Genomic DNA, 19,073 nt, shown 5'->3' on the forward strand with positions numbered 1-19,073 from the left:
AAAGCCGCGTTTACTGTTTGTTTCTAGCAAGTGGAGCTCCCAACCTTCAGCAATTACGAAGCTTCATTCTTCTCTTGCCAAATGTACGCCACAATTGTAAAAATATCGAAGGTGACGGGGCGCCTGTGTGGCTCAGTCGGTTAAGCGTCCGACTTCAACTCAGGTCACGATCTCGCGGTTCGTGAGTTCGAGCCCTGCGTCGGGCTCTGTGCTGACCGCTCAGAGCCTGGAGCCTGTTTCAGATTCTGTGTCTCCCTCTCTCTCTGACCCTCCCCCGTTCGTGCTCTGTCTCTCTCTGTCTCAAAAATAAATAAATGTTAAAAAATATATTAAAAAAAATATCGAAAGTGAACGTATGTGTGCGTGTGTACAGGTGTGCAACTGTGTGTGCACAAGTGCACATATGTCACTGTGGTTCCTTATGAGCCTCAGTATCTCAGAAGACATTCTATAAACAGGCTAAGTACATCAACAGGTGATTCAAGAGGGTAAATGAAACGAGGGGAAAGGGTCCCACCTGAATAGCTTTAAAGAAACTTAGACGGAAGTACTTTTTAAGCGTATCAAACCAGAAGGTATGATAAAAAGATACTATTTAGTGTCTACTACTTGAAATGTCGCTGGTGGGAGAAAAGCCAATTGTCACAACTGCTTTGTGCAGCAGAGCCTCACTGACCGCCACAACTCCCGAGCCCTCCCCAGCCAAGTTATTTCATTTCAGAGATTCCAAGAAAATGTCCTAAACTTGAAATTAGGATTTGAGAGTATTTATTATAGCATTATTTAAGGTGTCAAATTTGGAAACAACCTAAATACTCATACTGAGATAAATTCAACTGCAGTAGAACCCTTCATTGATGGTCATAAAAGGCCACTGAAATCTCTATAGAGAAGACATGACAACATGGGAATTTTTAAATCAAATGGGAGAGGGAAGCAGGATCCAAAGTGTATATGTGGAATGAACATAACCCTGTAAAATTATACAAAGGAACTATGAAAATAAAGATCAGTGTTAATGATATTTGTGTTTGATAATTTGATATTTGATAAAGATAATGGTGTTTAGGTGATGGAATCATTGACAGCTCATATTTTGACTTTTTACATATTTTTTATGAGCATACATTTCTTTTATTATAAGGAAGCTCAATCCAAGATTATCCAATATAGGTTCTTTGTGTTTCTTGTGGGATTTTACTTATTCACATCATATGGGTTGTCCATCCTGCCGGTTTTCTTCAAATGTCTGTTCCCATTAAGGGTCACATATTCCAACACCGAAACACCCTGAATGTTTGAAAACATTTCCTAAATGTTTCAAATGTAGTTCCAAATGCACTTCCTAAATATTTCTAATGTGTTGTAAAAACTCTTTCTGCCTTTGAGAACTGAGTACTTACTGCCTTTGAATTTCCTTCATGAGAGTAGCTCACATTCTTACTGGATTTCTCCTCCTTTGTGTCTTGTCTCTTCCTAATCCCCTGCTATCTTCTATGATCCAAAGGATTTGCAGATGGAGCTGATTTTCTTTTAATGTTATGTTTTTAGATAATGGGCCTTGCTTGGGATATAGAAAACCAAACCAGCCCTACAGATGGCTGTCTTACAAGCAGGTAAGTCATGCCCACAGTATTGGATAGATTCTTACTGTGGTATTCTGAGCTACTTTGGTCTCTTGACTGCTTTTTTTTTTTTTTTTTTTTTTGCCCCCACCCCCACCCCCACCCCTGTCTTGTAGGTGTCTGATCGAGCAGAATACCTGGGCTCCTGTCTCTTGCATAAAGGATATGGGCCATCAACAGACCAATTCATTGGCATCTTTGCTCAGAATAGGCCAGAGGTAACCATGTTGAAGTTAACTCCAGAAATGAGTCAGGGCTATGTCTAAAGACTTAAACCCCACCCTGAAACCAATACTGTTATACTTGCTGATGACTTACCAAAACTATTTAAAGACCTCCTACTCTTTAAATATTGTTCCAGTGTAAAGAGTTACACCTCAGAGCCTCCTTAATCCCTGGTTGAATGTCCAATGATCTAAGTTGGTAACTGGATTTCTCTTATTTCCTAGCCCATTATGATTCACTTTAAGTCAGTCTCTGCCAAATGAGGAGAAAGTAAGGACGCTGTGGGGAGCTGGCAAATAAGAGCTTGTGGACATTGTAGAAAGGAGGGGAGGTGTTTGTATTAGAATTGGAACATTCATGTTGTACTTGAACTTGTCAAACAAGGTACCCATTGCTACTGAGAGTGGCTATAACCATCTTTATATAGTGAGTTGAAAGAAGATATAGACATTAAGATGATTGGACTCAAGCTTTAATTAAGTCATTAGGCCAGTATCCTCAGAGAAAGCCTTTGTATGCTTCAGAATAGTTGGAAGTCCTATGCTTACTAGAGCCAGTTGCTTAACCTAAAAGCTGAGAGGGCACTGGCTGTACTTTTGGGTGAATCTACACACTCCACTTTGTTACACCCAGCCTCAATAGGAAGGGATATCCTTGACTCTAATTTAGGAACTTAATGCCAAACCTGGTATATTAGTCCGCTTGTGCAACCACAACAAAATATCACAGACTGGGTGGCTTAACAATAGAACTTTATTTTCTCATGGTTCTGGAGGCTGAAAGTCCAAGATCAAGGTGTCAGCATGTTTGGTTTCTACTGAGGCTTCTCTTCTTGGCTTGCAGATGGCTGCCTTCAAAATGAGTCCTCACGTGGCCTCTTCTGTTATCCTTGGTGCCTCTTCCTCTTCTTATAAGGACACCAGTCATATTGGATCAGAGTTCCACCCTTAGGACCTTATTTATTACCTCTTGAAAGGCCCTATCTCCCAAAGCAGTCACATTGGGTGTTAGGGTTTCAGCATGATTTTCAGGGGGGTTGGGGGGTGGACACAACTCAGTCCGTAACACCTAGACTGACATTTAAGGCCCACCACTCGCAGATGCTGACCCACCTTTCCAATTCATTTTGTATTAACCTTCACGCTTCTTGATGTATATACAGTGATGTTGTGCTATCCTTTGTTCATCCACTTCCTTCTTCCCTGAATGCCTGCTCTGCCTCCACCTCCATAGTCAAATCTTACCAGTCCTTCAAAGCCCTGCCCCATTTCCATCACTTTCCCCAAAGTAGTCCCAGATGGCCTTTACCCCACCCCAAAAGTGATCTCTCCTTCCTTTAAATTCCTTAAAACGAATGCTTTCTGTACCTCTTATGGATAGAACTTACTGCACTTCCACCTTTGGATTTTGGTCCTTTGTGTAGTAGTCGTCTCTGTGCCTAGCTTATCTCCTTTATTTAGCTGTACTCTACAGCATTAGCAATGGAAGTCTCTAGGGCCCCACATGATTTCTTTTAACACGAAGGCCTCAAACAAGCTTTTGTGGGCTGAATGACTGAAGTAATACTCTTCCCTTTCAAAGCGTTCTCTAGTTCTTACTGGAGCTTTTCTCCATACAGTGGATCATCTCTGAGTTGGCTTGTTACACATACTCCATGGTAGCCGTCCCCCTGTATGATACCTTGGGAGCAGACGCCATCATATACATTGTCAACAAGGGTAAAGCTTTGCTATTAAATTATAACTTGATTCTGTGTTCATGCTGAGTGATTCCTCAATATCTGCTTTGGTTAACAGACTTGGAATGCTATGGCCAGAATTTGCTCAAGTCTTTCCTGTCCTGTAGTACCGAGGATATAATTTACAAGGAAGTTACCAAAAGCACAAGCAGGGATATGTACAGATAGAAAGTTCAATAAAATGTTCAAGGTGGCACGGTGTGACAGTATAGTTTAGAGATAAGATGCCTTACTTTGGCCACACTGGATAAAAGGTCATCGAGTGAGTGACTGAGTCATTTAATTGACTAAATCACTATGGAACTTCTGATTTCATTTCCTATCATTATAAATCCAAGTCAGTACAGTTAGCCAGCATGCACCAATGTCCATGGTGAATTTGTAGAAAAAAATTACCATGGTTAGAGAAATAAGTACAAGCTCAAAGGTCAAGTAACAGCTCTTTCACATATCCAAGATCTTACCTTCTGTCCCAGAACTAGTAGATTGAGTAGACCCATTTAAACTATAAACATAATCAGCAGTTGTTGTTTTTTTTTTATTTTTACAAACAACTATCACAGCAAATGTTAACATTTAGAATCATAAAATGTTTGTCTGCTAAAATCCCATTTGTCCCTTTTCTCTTCTACTCCCTACTTCCCTCCCCAAAATAAAACACAGTGACAGGACCACACCTAAGTGATCCATGTTTGTTGTCTGTATTCTTAAGCAGAAAGAATTACATGACTCTAGAAACTGCAAACTGTGTTGGTAGCATGCATGAAAACTATGTGCTTCTGTTTCAATTAAGCTCATTTATTATTGATGGAATGCTTCAGGTTTTCTGCATTATAAATCTGATATGCAGACATAATCTCCTTTGGGTACCCACTAGCTTTGAAATTTTCAAAAATCTCTTCCTTGTTGCAAGGCAATCAGGTACCTAGCAGGGCATGAAGGTGACCTCTGGCTCTGTTTCTGCTTCCAGCTAATATCTCTGCGGTGATCTGTGACACTCCCCAAAAGGCATCTCTCCTGATAGAGAATGTGAAGAAGGGCCTCACCCCAGGCCTGAAATTGATCATCCTCATGGATCCCTTTGAGGATGACCTAAAGGAAAGAGGAGAGAAAAATGGAGTTGAGATCTTATTGCTGTTTGATGCTGAGGTATGGGCTTTAAATTCAAATAATAGCTTTAAGAGGAGTAAATGAGACTCATGCCGTGAAGTTTGAGAATTATTTCTCTAAAACAATTCAGAAGCCATGCCAGAGGAGAAGAAAGGTCTGTGGTCAATGGGCACAGTCTTCTAAGTGGAGGATTTATGAATACTGAGGTCAGTGGTAGCTAAGGATGAGGGTCCTGGAGTCAGGTTACAGGGTTCATATTCCAGCTCCACATCTATTAGTCAGGTGACTTTAGGAAAGTTTCTCCACATCTCCCTTTTCCCCTCTGTAAAATAAGGATGAAATAGTCCCTAACTCACAGAGGAGTTGTAAAGTGTTAAATGAGTCAATCTATATAAAGTGTTCAGGACAGCGACTGGTATATAGTGAGCCCTGAAATGTCAACTATTCCTATTATTCAGAAAGATTTAGTAATGGTCCTAGATGACTGGACCTCAAGAATACAATGGGAAGTTTGGACATCTGAAATCTGCCCGCTTGAGGCTGGTATTCTAGGGAAACCTTATGTTCTTCCCTGCCTGAATATTGGCTTCTAGGCCTGATCTGGGTTAGAGCATTGCTTTGATTCCCACAGAAAAGGGAGGTGTTTACATGGAAAAGGAAAGAGAGGGCTGTGTTTGTCATAAGTCTGTTCATCTTAACCAATGACTTCCTTTCTTGGCTTTCTGTTCACGTAGAATCTAGGCAAAGAGAACTTCAGAAAACCTATGGTAAGTTTTCTTCTGCCCAAAATTGAGTTTTGCCATATTCAACTCCCAAAGCTCTTGGTGGATTAATCCTTTGTGCTTCCTCCTCTAGCCCCCTAGACCAGAAGACCTGAGTATCATCTGCTTCACCAGTGGGACCACAGGTCAGTGCCCATGAAGCTGTCCCAGAGGCCTCTGCTCAGCCAAAAACATAGTGTGAGTCACCACTGGTCTGGTAAATATACCCTATCCTTAGGGTCATACAACCTAAGTTTTGAGTATGGATGCCCACATGGAAAAATGTAAGTATAAGCAAGTAAACTTCATGGAACACACGGGGAGGTTTTTCCATGCTATGGACTTCAGGAACCATACAGATGGCATCAGAGTCAATTTTCTTCCCCAACCACCACTCTCTCAACTTGACACCACCAGAATGGTTTCAATCAAGGTGACTCAGGGACAGTTCTACACAGATCAGTGTGTGCCCATCCCTACCCCTGAAGCTACTTATCTGTTATAACTCTGAATAGATTTAGATATGGCCCCATGTGCCAGTTTGTAATGTGATAGCTAGGAAATATAGTTAGGTCTGAAGTCTTAAACATGAAAAGAGTGCAAGGTTGGGGGGTGGGGGGTCACTTGGAGTTTTATTTTCGACTGTTGCAATGTGAGATTGTGGCTGTACCCTCTGTGGTAGTAGAAGTCTAGCAATGTTGTCAGCAGTAGTGTCTCTGGGTGCCTTAATCATTCATAAACGGAGTCCTATACCATTCATAAAAAGACAGAGTGACCAGAGAAGCCCTTGACTCTCTGGAACAGAACCATTTGAATGCAGCTTCTTATTTCACAACCAAAGGCTACCTATTAGTTATTTAAAGGGTCTTTTTTTCCATGTCCTATTTCCTACAGGTGACCCTAAAGGAGCCATGTTGACCCATGAAAATATTGTTGCAAACAGTTCTGCTTTTCTCAAATGTATGGAGGTCAGTGGTCAATTTAAAAAGAGGTAGTCATTAAAATATAAATCCGTCATAAGATTTTAATCTTGATGTTAGAGGAGGCAGAGACAAAAAACAAAACAAAACCAAAAGCCATGTTAAAGGCCTGACAATGAATCAGTGTGGACAAATACTGGTGCATCTTTGTCCAGAGGACTGTGCATTTTCCAGCCTTGGTCTCAGAATCACTGCATGTATCTACACTCAGTGAAGTTAAGGAGCACCTTAACTTCAGTCATACAGTGCAAAACCTGTGCAACTATGTGTGGCAATCCTGGCAATTTCTTTAAAATTAAAGAAAAAATTTTGTTGAGATATTATTGACGTATTAATTTCAGGTGTACAACGTGATTCCATATATGTATGTACTGCAAAATGGTCCCTGTGATAAATTCCAAGTCCATCAACACACATAGTTTTTTTTCTTGTGATGAGAACTTTTCAGATCTACTCACTTAACAACTTGCAAATCTGCAACACAGTATTATTAACTGTAGTTTAATAGGAGCTGCTTTTAAATCTCCTTTAGAATAGAAAGTTAGCACTAATCCAATGGTGTCTCTTTCTTGTTCTGATCTATAGTGTATTTTCAAGCCCACCACTGAGGATGTGTCCATTTCCTACCTCCCCTTGGCTCATATGTTTGAGAGGATTGTACAGGTGAGTGACCTATGTTCCTACCACGTATGTGAAAAGGCAGTCTTGATTAGTAGTTCCATGTTTATTTCAAAGGCAGCTACACAACATTTGTGGTCCTTTCTCTAATTGGAAAGAAGCACACAGGGAGCTGGTGCAGTTGAGTCCTAACCCTGGCATTTACACTTCACTTGCTGCAAGCCTTTCTAGTTGTGTCTATGTATGTCCAGCAGAATTAATGGTTGCTCCTGCCTTTACCCAGGGGCCTGTGAGTCCAGTGACGTCATAGCCAGGAGCTTACTATCTGCTCTCAATTCTATTTTGGGATAGGAATATTGTTTCTTCCTTTACATTTTATTTTGGTTAGAATTTTTTTAAAACATCTAGGGTTAGGGGCACCTGGGTGGCTCAGTCAGTTGAGTGTTCGACTTCGGCTCAGGTCGTGATCTCACGGTTTGTGGGGGTGAGCCCCGCATTGGGCTCTGTGCTGACAGCTCAGAACCTGGAGCCTGCTTTGGATTCTGTGTGTGTGTGTGTGTCTCTCTCTCTGCCCCTCCCCCACTCATGCTCTATGTCTCTCTCTCTCTCTCAAAAATAAATAAACATTAAAAATTAAAAAAAAAAAAAAACCTAGGGTTAGAGAAAAGGAAGTTTCCCACAAAGGTGCAGAGAAGGAACATTTGATCTGGGTAAGATGTTCAGTATGTGTCAAGGTAGAGCCAGTTAGGATCATATGAATGCCAGAGAGCTGCCTTTCTGTCAGTGGACTCCAGGCTTGTCAGGCAATTCTGGGGCTGATTTGAGAATGGAAAATAGTGCTGGCCTTCCCAAAACACATGCAGTAGTATGGATGGAAAATCCCCTCGCTGCTACTCACTTAAATACCTCTTCAACCAGTTTATCTGTTGATGCATGAAATGCCAAAATGAACAATTCAGTTCCTTGGGCTAAAGTATTGGCATCTGATTAATAAAATATGAACTCTAATAAGCATACTTTTTCACATTCTAACACCTCCGACATTGAGATAGTCTTCCAACTGTAGGCATGTTCTGGTTTCAGTGGCAGGGTTTTTCTTAGTGCTACATGATGGACGGTCTCTTACAAAGGACAGTGTCTCGAACTGTCACTCAGAGCTACAGGTGGAATAGGGTGGGCCCTCCATCTCACGGTCTGTCTTCCCTGTCCTGCCACCTCAGCAGAAATGAGTTTCCAACCTGTCTTGGGCACAGGCTCTCAGAGTTCTGGGTATCTGAAATTTGTGGGGAGGGTGCTGTACAGAGAAAAGTGCCTGTGGATGGCAACCTAGTTCCTCAGTTCTGCCCAAGACAGCCCCCCTCCCGCCACCATGAAGTGGGCCTTTGGCTCTGAGCTCTGCTCTTTGGTTTTGCTTTTAGACTGTCGTGTACTCTTGTGGTGCCAAAGTCGGTTTCTTCCAAGGAGATATTCGGTTGCTTCCTGATGACATGAAAACTCTGAAGCCCACAGTGTTTCCTTCTGTGCCTCGACTACTCAACAGAATCTACGATAAGGTGCCAACCTTGCTTCTGCGGGGCTTGCCCTGGAGATGAAGGAACGGTCTGTGGCTTAGGCCTAAGGTTTTTAGGGACTTTACGTTGCTAAGAAAGTTTTTCCACATACGCCCCCTACTCCGCATGAGCATCCACCTAATAGCCACATTCACAAATGCAACTGTGAAAAACCACAATAAATGAAACTCCTTTCATGTGGATAAGATCGTTTGGACCAGATCCAGAGAATGAGCTCAAGTCAGGGACTTAGAGAGCCCCTCAAAATTAAGCTGACTTATTGAGGAGTTGTTACTCTGGTTTCATAATGCCTACAGGCTCTTGAGTTTCTTGCTGAGGTACCAGGCCCATGGGCAACATTTCATATGCATTCCACTATCTAATCCTTGCAAAAACACAGGAAATCCCATCCACACTTACTATTTCCATCTTCCAGCTGAGGAGACTGAGCCTTGGGGAGGGGAGAGGAGGAAGAAAGAAAAGAAAAAAAAAAAAACCTGGCCAGAATCATAACCAATAAGGGTTTGGGCCAGAATCAAACTGTCACATAGTAGTTACTTGTCATTGATCGCTGCTCTATTTTTCATTAGACTTTACAACACGGTGATTTTTCTAATTCAATTTAATCATTTCTCCTGCATTCATTAGCTGAGATTCTTCTAGAAAGATGTGACAAGTGTTCTTTCCCTTTATCAATCTTTAGAATAATGAATTGGTGCCCCCAGAGATCTTCAGAAATGACCAAGATTTTTCATTTGTAATATTCTGAACTCGTGATTTGCATAGTTGTATGCTTAATTCATTTCAGTCATTCTTTCTGATGTTCAAATTGTCCCACCATCGAAGTTGGGAGCCCAATCAAGTTCTTCATGTGTCCTTTTGACATAACTCCCCATAACATGTCCCAAGCTTATCTTTTTTGTTTCTCACCCAAGTCTTGGATTGTCTAGCTTTTCCAGGGAGTCCTTGGAACTGGGATTTGAACCCAGGCAATATAGTAATAGAGTACAGGCTCTTAATCAGATATTTGATCATCTCACAATTCCATAGACATGGGATCCCCGAGGAAATAACACATGGCCACTCTGCACATGCTTTGGACTCCACCCCTGAGATTCTAGCATTCCCCTTCACACTTGTGAATCTCAGTACTATCTTGGGGCTTTGGTGATAGGGCAGGCAGCATTCTAGCACACAGATGACCCCTGAATATCGAAAGTGCTAGTTTTAACAGAATTGTTAACAACCCTAACAGCTGTCGGCATGCTATGGAATTATTAGATTTGGCGGCTGTTATGGTTTTGGTTCATGTTATTAGACATTTTTACTTTTGATAGTTTTTTAATGATATGTTAATACTAAACACACAGCTTACTCTGCAACTTATTTTAAAAATGAAGGGCTTTATTACTGTGACTACAAATTCCAGCCTCTGTCAGTGATATATTAGGAGGAAGTTGCCTTGTGAATGATGAAGATAAATCTCTTAAGGTTGAAAGAGGTATCAGGAATGACAGGATGCTGGCAACATTTGAGCGTAGATCTCGGAGAGAGGTGGTGAGATATTGACAAAATGATGGTATAGGCATAAGTAGATGCCTAGAACCTAGAGCACAGTTGGCATTAGGGGCTAAGGATGAATAGCTCAATTTAGCTAAAGGCTTAGAAATGGAAGTGTAAATATGGAAGATGGCTAGAGAGTTCTTTTCCAATTTTGAACTGGAAAAGAACTTTGATTTCCTTGAATCTGACTTCTGGTAGGATGGAGTCCTGAAAGCCAGAATATGGGGTTCAGGATTTCATTTTGGAAGTAAGGGATTTCTTCGAGTTGTACTTGAAGCTCTCCTTTGGCAGGTACATGGTTTATAGATTAGTCACAGTGAGGCAAGAGTAAGGGAGTCTAGGGAAATAATGAGCTGGTAAAATGGTGCCATAATTAAGTCCAAAGGGAATAAATAAATAGAAAAATCTGTTGGGTTTTGTATGGTGTGGTTAAACAAACTTTAGTTACAGAGAAGAGTGGTATTTTTCCATATTTAATGTATATAAGCATTATAGGGCAAGGGGAGGGAGAGATAGGAGGGAGAGATTCCTAGGCCTTTCTTTGATCTATTAATCAAAGCCCTAAAGGTGTTGCCCATTGAGCTGTTTTTTATCTAGTACCCCCAGGTGATTTGGTAGGCAGATGTTGACAACATTTTGAGGACACGCTTATTTCAGCTGTCAAAGTTGTTTGCCAAGGACAAGGAATCTGGAGGAGCTGGAATTCTGTACCTATACACTCGGTGCACTTATTTCTTAGTGTGGCCCTAATTCTCTGGAATCATTATTTAGCAATGCAGTTCATGACATGAAAGTCACTTCTGTATGAAGCAAGAAGGCACTATCTTTTGCTCACTGGTGAATGGCTTTGGTGAGTATCTCCAGTAGGTTTCCAACTAAGAGGAACTATCATTTTCCAGGTACACAATGAAGCCAAGACACCCTTGAAGAAGTTCTTGTTGAACCTGGCTGTTTCCTGTAAATTCAGTGAAGTAAAAAAGGGTATCATCAGGCGTGACAGTTTCTGGGACAAGCTCATCTTTGGAAAGATCCAGGTAGGTTGGTTGGGTATAGGAAAGAGCCAGGCAAATATCTGGGCTTCCTGCTAGCTTATCATACTTTGCTTTTTCTCTGATGGCTGAGTGTCTCTTTAATGGGATATCCTTTCACACTTACTGGGTTTACTCCCCTTTTGAGGTGGGGTCTCTCTGGGACAACTTTGTCATTAAAGGAAATTGGTCAAAAAGTAGACAATGGATTTTCTTAAGTTTTGGCACACAGTCTTATTCTCTTGGGTGGTCTGTTGAGATTATAAGTAATGTGAAGCGTCTGGGAACATAAATCATCTGAGGAAATTTTTAAAAACTTGCAAGTCTAGTCTCAGCTAGGGATGTAAGTGACAATAAAAGCTAACATTTTAAGTGCTTTTCCTCAATGGCATGCCCTAGTGTAAGTGCTTTGTAAATTAACTAGTTTAACTCTTATAAAAACACTGGGTAGGCTGTTCTACCCATTTTGCAGTGGAAGAAACTGAAGCCAAGGGCATAGGTTTCAGCAGCTCTTTTGTTTCTCCTGAACAGGACAGCCTTGGCGGGAGGGTTAGCCTCATGGTCACTGGAGCTGCCCCCATCTCCAGCCCAGTTTTGATGTTCCTCCGGGCGGCAATAGGATGTCCGGTAAGCCAAGCACCTTCTTTGAAAATAGCCTATTTCACTTGTGCACACAAAAAGCTCACTCTTTTAAAAATGAAAACGCAACTGAAAAGCACCAAAGAGAGTGTCACCAAAAATCTCAAAGTCAAGAGAAAATAGCCTTCTCTTTATGCATCTGTATACATACATACGTACCTTTACATAAACTGACATCAGTTTTAAAATACTTGTTAAACAGTGCCCCATCAACATTGGTCCTGGTCAAATAAAGACCAGCATCATTTTAATGGTTATTAGTTTATTGGATGTACCTAAGTAACTAGTCTCCTATGGACGGGCATTTAAGTCGCTATTTTTTCACTGTTATAATCAATGAAGTGATAAGGATACTTGTGTATCCTTTAGTATTGATGCAAATACCAATTTAGGGTATTAAATGCCTGCACGTAGGGACTACTGGGTCAAAATATATGGTTTTTTTTTCCCCCCGCATGTGAATGTAGATTATCACACTTCCCTCCAGAAAGATCTTGTCTTTTTATACAGTCCTGTAAATAATGCACGAGATCTTATTTCCCCCACATTCTTGCCATTGTCAGGCTTTCCCAGTCATTTAAAGCTTAGCCAAGCAGATGTGTGAAAAGTCTCACTGCAGTTCTAGTTCTTTCATTAACACTGAACATCTTTTCTATCACTTAATGGCACTTGTATTTCTTTCAGGAAGTACTCTATTATTTTCTTTTAGAAAAATGGCCAATGGATAATAAAGTTCTCTTTCACATTGCTTCTAAGAGTTCATATAGTAATTTGTTTTTTTGTGAATATTTTTCCTAGTCTTATCTTTTTGCCTTGTGTATTGCTATATGAAAGTTTCAAATGTTTACATAATCAAACTGATTCATCTTTTCTATTTGTGGTTTTTGAATTGCTTAGATAGGACTTCCTAACTCCAGTATTTCATAAGACTGCTTTCATTCCTATTTTCTGATAATCTCATCGTTTTACTTTTTCCTAATTAAGCCTGTGTTCCATCTGGAACTTAGTACAAGTGCTTGGGTGTAGACATTCTCTCTCTCTCTTTTCCCCCAAATAGCTAATTAGTTCATCCATCTGACCAACATTCATGGCACGAATGAAACATTGTGTCCTCATAGTGTCCCCTTCTGTATATAACCACCATCAAAAATGATTCTAATTGATGGCCAAGGCTAGAGGTCATCTACTCTTTCAAATTAGCACCCTCTTGGCCATTCTTAATGACTTCATTTCCCTCAGCCCCTAAAACCAACAGATACGTAGGTCCTATTGTCACACCCTTCCTGGAAATGCCCTCTTCTCCATCTCTACAAAGTCTGCCTATCACAGGCCCCCTCACTGCCCCCTCCCACCCCGCCCCAGTGCAGTAGCTTATGTGCTTGTTTGCCCCCGACCAGCAGATTGAAGGTGTTAGGACACCAAGTATCTTCCAAGCCTCAGAGACCTTGCCTTCCTCATGTCTTTCCACAGGGTATTGCCACCTCATGCTTTCTCTTAAGTCTCAAACCCTACTTTGGTTTCCCCAGGTGTTTGAAGCTTATGGCCAAACAGAATGTTCTGCTGGCTGTACATTTACATTACCTGGAGACTGGACATCAGGTAGGTTCTCTGTCTACTGGGTGGGAGATGCAGTTGTTGGCAGGAGGGTTCTAAAGGAACTAGGGCTTGAGTTAGATAACCTCAGTGCTTTGGACAAATGTGGCAAATGCCAAACTCAAGTTTCAGTCCAGACCTTTCTATCTTGGCTATCCAGCATTGGCACTGGATGACTTTTCAGTTTTCTTGTTTTAGAGTCAATCCATAAATAAGTCAGAAACATTCCTGGACATTATCACTGTTTCATGGTTTCCCAGCTGATTCAAGGTGGTGTTTTCTAGGCCACGTCGGAGTCCCCCTGGCTTGCAATCATGTGAAGCTAGAAGATGTGCCTGACATGAACTACTTTTCAGTGAACAGTGAAGGAGAGGTGGGTAGGTTGTGCTCTGTAGTCATGCCCAGACATCCATAGTAAATCTGTTTATGTCAAAAAGAGCACACAACTGTGAGGAGGAGGAGACTTGGGTTTGACTTGAGATCTTGACCAAGGAAATGGACATCTCTGAGTCTCACTTTCCTATCCCCTACAACAGGGAGTAAAATTTGGTGGTCTTCACGCTGTAGTGGAAACCATCAAATGATTGGAGGTGGGAGCAGATGTTTTGTGAAGTGCCTCTGCTGGGAGTTGCAGCCTTTCCCACTGTTACCAGCTTGTGCTGTCTTATGTGCAGATCTGCATCAAGGGCAGCAATGTATTCCAAGGATACCTGAAGGACCCTGAGAAGACCAAGGAGGTTCTGGATGAGGACGGCTGGCTTCACACAGGAGACATTGGTCGTTGGCTCCCGGTGGGTGCTTCTTCAAAATTGCCAGGAGCCTCTGTCGTTGGACTGAAGAGAACTACCTGCTTATAAGCAAGACAGGCAGAGATATGAGTAGATTAATCAGCTGAGGCAGCTTAGAGGAGTTATGTCTGAATCCTACCCGGCTTGTGGCATCCTCATATTATAAAGAGAAGAAAATACAGTTGAAGAACCTAGGCTGGCAGGTGGGAGATCTGTTGTTCTAGACCCAGCTCTCCCATGGACCAAAAATATAATTCTGAGAAAGTCCCCACGCTACCAAAGGCTGAGCCTTATTAGTCACTTCCAGATGATGTCTGTTAGGCTGACTTGATGGCTAATTTCTGGAGTCAACCTCCTTGATGGTTCCATGGTTGGTTCAGTCTATTGTCCTACTTAGACTGTGATCATGTGGATTGTATTTGCCACTTGCCCAGTTCTACAATTTAAATCCCTAAAATCCTAAGCTCCTCAGGCCAATAAGCTCAGAGAAATGAAGCTGCACATGACCTCTGGTGGCTGGTCAGAGAGCCTTCGCCAGCCCTGCTTCAGTCTCACGAAGCACAATAATTCACTTGATTAGCACCATGAAGCTATCTTAGCCTGCTCCAGGATCTAACAGGAGGGATACATGGAAGGGAGTCAAGGAGGGGGAGATCTAACTAATTCAAAAGTCTTAAGAAAGATAACTCCTTCCCACAGGGTGCCTGGGTGGCTCAGTTGGTTAAGCATCCAACTTTGGCTCAGGTCATGATCTCCCAGTTTGTGGGTTCAAGCCCTGAGTTGGGCTCTGTACTGACAGCTCAGAGCCTGGAGCCTGCTTCAAATTCTGTATCTCCCTCTCTCTGCCCCTTCCCTGCTCATGCTCTGTCTCTGTCTCTCTCACGAAAATGAATAAACATTAAAAAAAATTTCGTTTTAAAAAGATAAGTCCTTCCCTATTCCTGAGAGTTCTGGAAATGGAATAATTGGAAATTACGTTATTTGGAAACTCACAGCTGCAAAGCTTCTTCATTAGATGAGGCAACCATTTACACAACTTCAGCAGGTCCTGGGGATGTTTTCCGAGGTTGCATGTGGACCCTCCACAAGGACATAACACTATAGGTTATTGCTGGAAGCTGCTCCCCTCCCCTTTCCCCAAAGCCAAAAAAGAGAAATGAAAGCTTGCTCAAAAGTCTGTAGCGAAGTCAAGATGTAGAAGGAAAATACCTGTGACTTCTTCCCCCTCTACACTGACATCGTTTCTAGGGCTCAAAAACACTGATGCTGTTTTCTGTTTCGTATAGAATGGAACTCTGAAGATCATTGACCGTAAAAAGAACATTTTCAAGCTGGCCCAAGGAGAATACATTGCTCCAGAGAAGATAGAAAATATCTACATCAGGAGTAGTCCGGTGTTGCAAGTTTTTGTGCACGGGGATAGCTTACGGGTAATATACTGTTTTAACATTAGCCATTTTCAGGCACAGGCCATGCCCGTTCTTGTAGCTACAGGAAATGTGTATAAATGGGCTTAGGATGAAAAGATTTGAGTTTATAAAACCGAAGAAATGAAGCCACAGTTCAACCCTCAAATAAGGCAATACAATGTAAAAAAACAAAAATGGTTTAACTATGATGGCATCTGTAAACAGATGGCATCTGTTGTCATGGTTACACCAATGGGTAGTCATTTAATAAGAAACAGCCCCATGTCACACTTAGTTCCCACTACAGTGGGAGTTCCTCTGGAGCTACAAACTACATATACCGTGTGTAAACTTAGCTTTTGGGGAGTGGGCAAGGGTTGGCAAAGAAGCCACAGATGCTTTAGGCTTCAGGCTGAACACTGTTTCTTTTTGAGTAATCGATATCGAATAGAACATTTTTGTAAAAAGATATTGAGTAGGAAAATGGGATCAGAGTTCCATGAAGGTTTTAAATGTATGGTGAGAAAAGAGTTGGACACTATATTGAGCTGAGGTCTTGGGAAGTGTCTATTACAAAGATATAATCCTGCTGTTGTCATCCAATGTGGGACACCGCTATCCTAGCTCTCACGTGTTCTTGTTCCTGGTTTGCCTTCCACAGTCCTCCTTAGTGGGAGTGGTGGTTCCTGACCCAGAAGTGCTGCCCTCCTTTGTAGCCAAACTTGGGGTTAAAGGCTCCCTTGAAGAACTGTGCAAAAACCAAGTAAGTCTTGCTTAAGAAAGTTCTATGCATACCCACAGGGCCCACCGTGGGAGAGTAAAGGCCCCACCAACTCAGGCACCAATGATGCCATCCTCTCTGGAAGGACTGGCTGTTCTTGAACTTTGGATAGGTGGCTGTAGCTGAAATTGACTGGTTTTATTAGATAGGAGGATAGGATGGGATGGGGAGTTAAAAACAAACGACAGCAAAAACCCTCTATTCTTTTTAAGTATGAATGTGGAGAATAGAGAATCAAAAAATACCATCCAGAGAAAATTTGCTAACATTTAGATTTGCCTTTCCTTCTCATTAGTCTTTTGAGCATTATTAAGCATAAAATGTGCTTGTACATACATACACCTATATCCTGCTTTTACCCTGATGACCTTTTGTAGGCATTTTGAGTTGGTTCACGCTTAGCTTTTCTTGTGGTCTCTTTTTCAAATAGCCATGCTTTAAGCTTGTTTTCTCTTCTTAGGTTATAAATAAAGCCATTTTAGAAGACTTGCAGAAAATTGGGAGAGAAAGCGGTCTTAAATCCTTTGAACAGGTATGTACTACTGAGGTTGTCTAGTTATCTCAAGTCATACTAGAAAGTTCTAAAGTTTGCATTTATAATGGGGTTTTAATGTAGTTCCCAAGGAATTGATTTGAGATTTTGTACCATTAATGCATTAAATACAAATGGCAGTGACTTTTTATAGTTGCTTGTAGAGTCCTTTTTGCTGTCAATTATCCGTTCTCCCCTCTCGTTTCCCAAATTATCAGTTTGGGAATGGGCATGCATTACTGTTGTCTTTATCCTTACTTCATCAACCCCACTTTTATAAAGTTCTTCACATAGCACGCAGAAGTCTCTGCAGAAAAGTCTGAATTACTAATAAACGTGTGTGTGTGTATCTTCTCTTCCAGGTCAAAAGCATCTTTCTTCATCCAGACCCATTTTCCATTGAAAATGGGCTCTTGACCCCAACATTGAAAGCAAAGCGCGGAGATCTTGCCAAGTACTTTCAAACCCAAATCAATAGCCTGTATGAAAATATCCAGGAGTAGGGTAAGGTACTTGGCAGCTGGACGGGGCTCAGTGGTAACCTGCCTTGTAGGAGTATGGACTATGGATAAATACTAATCTTATCTTCATTTTTTGTCTTTCCTCCTATTATTTTACCTACTAAATTAATAAAAACCATAGTTTTGGGGCTTTTAAAAAATATTGAGACTTATCATGTGAAGGCTCAGCCCTGAACTAAACAAATTTGTCCTTTCCATCTTAAATATTGCTGACATTTAGGTTTTGGGTCTACTTTTATCAGCATACCTTTATTCAAGGCCCATTTGTCATTCTTTGTCCCTCCCCCACGATCTCTAGCCTAAGTGACCACTAGTTCAAGAGCCAAAATGACTTCTTCCTTATAGTTTTACAGTAAGCCTAACTTGTTGACAGTCCCAACACTTAGGCCTTCTGATGGTTCAAACGAAGAGACCTGTAAGCTCTCAAAAGTGGTTTGTAATTCATGTTTTCTAACGATTCCACAAAACCACTGAAATTTTTAGTCAACCTTTTCTTATAACTAATATTAAGAGACAAACTTCTATGTACTTCTGTGTACACTAACATCTGTCAACAAAAGGGAAGTGTGATCATACTGAACATTTCCTAAACTTACTGGTTTCTCTGACTGGGGAGAATTAAAAAAAAGTGGGCCTGTAACCTGTCCAAAAAGAATGTTCATGAAGTGTTCTCTCCAGTAGTATCTGGTGACTAAATCTGTTCTTTACAGTTTGCTGCTGAGCCAGAAGCTACAGGGGAAGGAGTTTAAACTTATGTCAAGTGCACTTTTCCAGTAAATGAAGCTAGCACTGAGGAAAAGCCTCCTGAACTGGGAACAAAGGCCTATGGACAAGCATGAGGCCTTCACAACAGGCTTATCTTCTGGGAAGGAACTGACTGATCTTTACTGGACTCCAGTTCCTGCTGTACCTCACCCTCAGACAACACATGTTGCTTCCACTTGTAAAGTCTTTAAAATAAACCACTGCAAACACTTACATTGTGGGGTGTGCTTCCTCACGGACCGTGATGAGAATCAGAATCAGCCTTAGACAAGGACCGCTTAACAGTCAAGTAAGCTAGTGGCTCCCAAACTGGGCTGCACACTAGAATTCCCTGAGGGGTTTAAAGAGATACTAATAATGGCTGGGTGCCTCCCTAAGGATTCTGACTGAAATGGTCTGGGGTACAGCCTGGGCATTGGGATTTTCAAAAGGTCCCTAGGTGATTCTTGTATGCAACCAGGATTGGTGGCTACTGAAGGCAATGTCTAGAGAACCAGGCCTTCTCATCCCACAGCTATGAATGATAAAATAAATACCAGCCGAGTCCCAACTCCAACCAAGCACATAATTCATCATGTCATCTTTTACCATCTTTGGTGTGTTCTAAGTAGACTTGAACAGTGTTCCTTTCTGTCCTCTAACTGGAGGTAAGAAGAATGTTCCTGGATGGTCTTTCTAGACCCTGAGCCCAGAAAAGCTGAATGTCTGTTCTTGAGTATCTGAAACAAAGGAAGGCAAGAATTGACTTACAGATCCCTCCATGGCCTGGCTCCTTTTACCTCCTTGACCTCTTCTCCTCTCAACTCACTGATTCCAACTAAACCACACTGGCTGCCTTCCCATTCCT

The 19,073-nt window shown here is 41.6% G+C and overlaps 1 protein-coding gene across 4 annotated transcripts in view; it reads left to right on the forward strand.

Annotated features, from left to right (window-relative positions):
- The window catches only part of ACSL5 (acyl-CoA synthetase long chain family member 5), a 45,464-nt gene extending 27,025 nt beyond the window's left edge, over positions 1-18,439 (forward strand). For all 4 annotated transcript variants that reach the window (XM_015082937.3, XM_027063060.2, XM_015082938.3 and 1 more), the window contains 19 exons: positions 1,552-1,616; positions 1,742-1,843; positions 3,469-3,568; positions 4,559-4,737; positions 5,433-5,465; positions 5,554-5,605; positions 6,354-6,427; positions 7,025-7,102; positions 8,476-8,610; positions 11,070-11,204; positions 11,730-11,825; positions 13,364-13,436; positions 13,715-13,803; positions 14,105-14,221; positions 15,505-15,648; positions 16,289-16,390; positions 16,869-16,940; positions 17,303-17,449; positions 18,172-18,439. In XM_015082937.3, the coding sequence (XP_014938423.2) occupies positions 1,552-1,616; positions 1,742-1,843; positions 3,469-3,568; positions 4,559-4,737; positions 5,433-5,465; positions 5,554-5,605; positions 6,354-6,427; positions 7,025-7,102; positions 8,476-8,610; positions 11,070-11,204; positions 11,730-11,825; positions 13,364-13,436; positions 13,715-13,803; positions 14,105-14,221; positions 15,505-15,648; positions 16,289-16,390; positions 16,869-16,940; positions 17,303-17,443 (1,787 nt within the window). In that variant the 3' untranslated portion in view covers positions 17,444-17,449; positions 18,172-18,439. The remainder of the gene's footprint in view (positions 1-1,551; positions 1,617-1,741; positions 1,844-3,468; positions 3,569-4,558; positions 4,738-5,432; positions 5,466-5,553; positions 5,606-6,353; positions 6,428-7,024; positions 7,103-8,475; positions 8,611-11,069; positions 11,205-11,729; positions 11,826-13,363; positions 13,437-13,714; positions 13,804-14,104; positions 14,222-15,504; positions 15,649-16,288; positions 16,391-16,868; positions 16,941-17,302; positions 17,450-18,171) is intronic.
- Positions 18,440-19,073: the final 634 nt, after the last annotated feature.

Source organism: Acinonyx jubatus, chromosome D2 (genome assembly GCF_027475565.1).
Source record: "Acinonyx jubatus isolate Ajub_Pintada_27869175 chromosome D2, VMU_Ajub_asm_v1.0, whole genome shotgun sequence".
Taxonomy (NCBI): Eukaryota; Metazoa; Chordata; class Mammalia; order Carnivora; family Felidae; genus Acinonyx; species Acinonyx jubatus.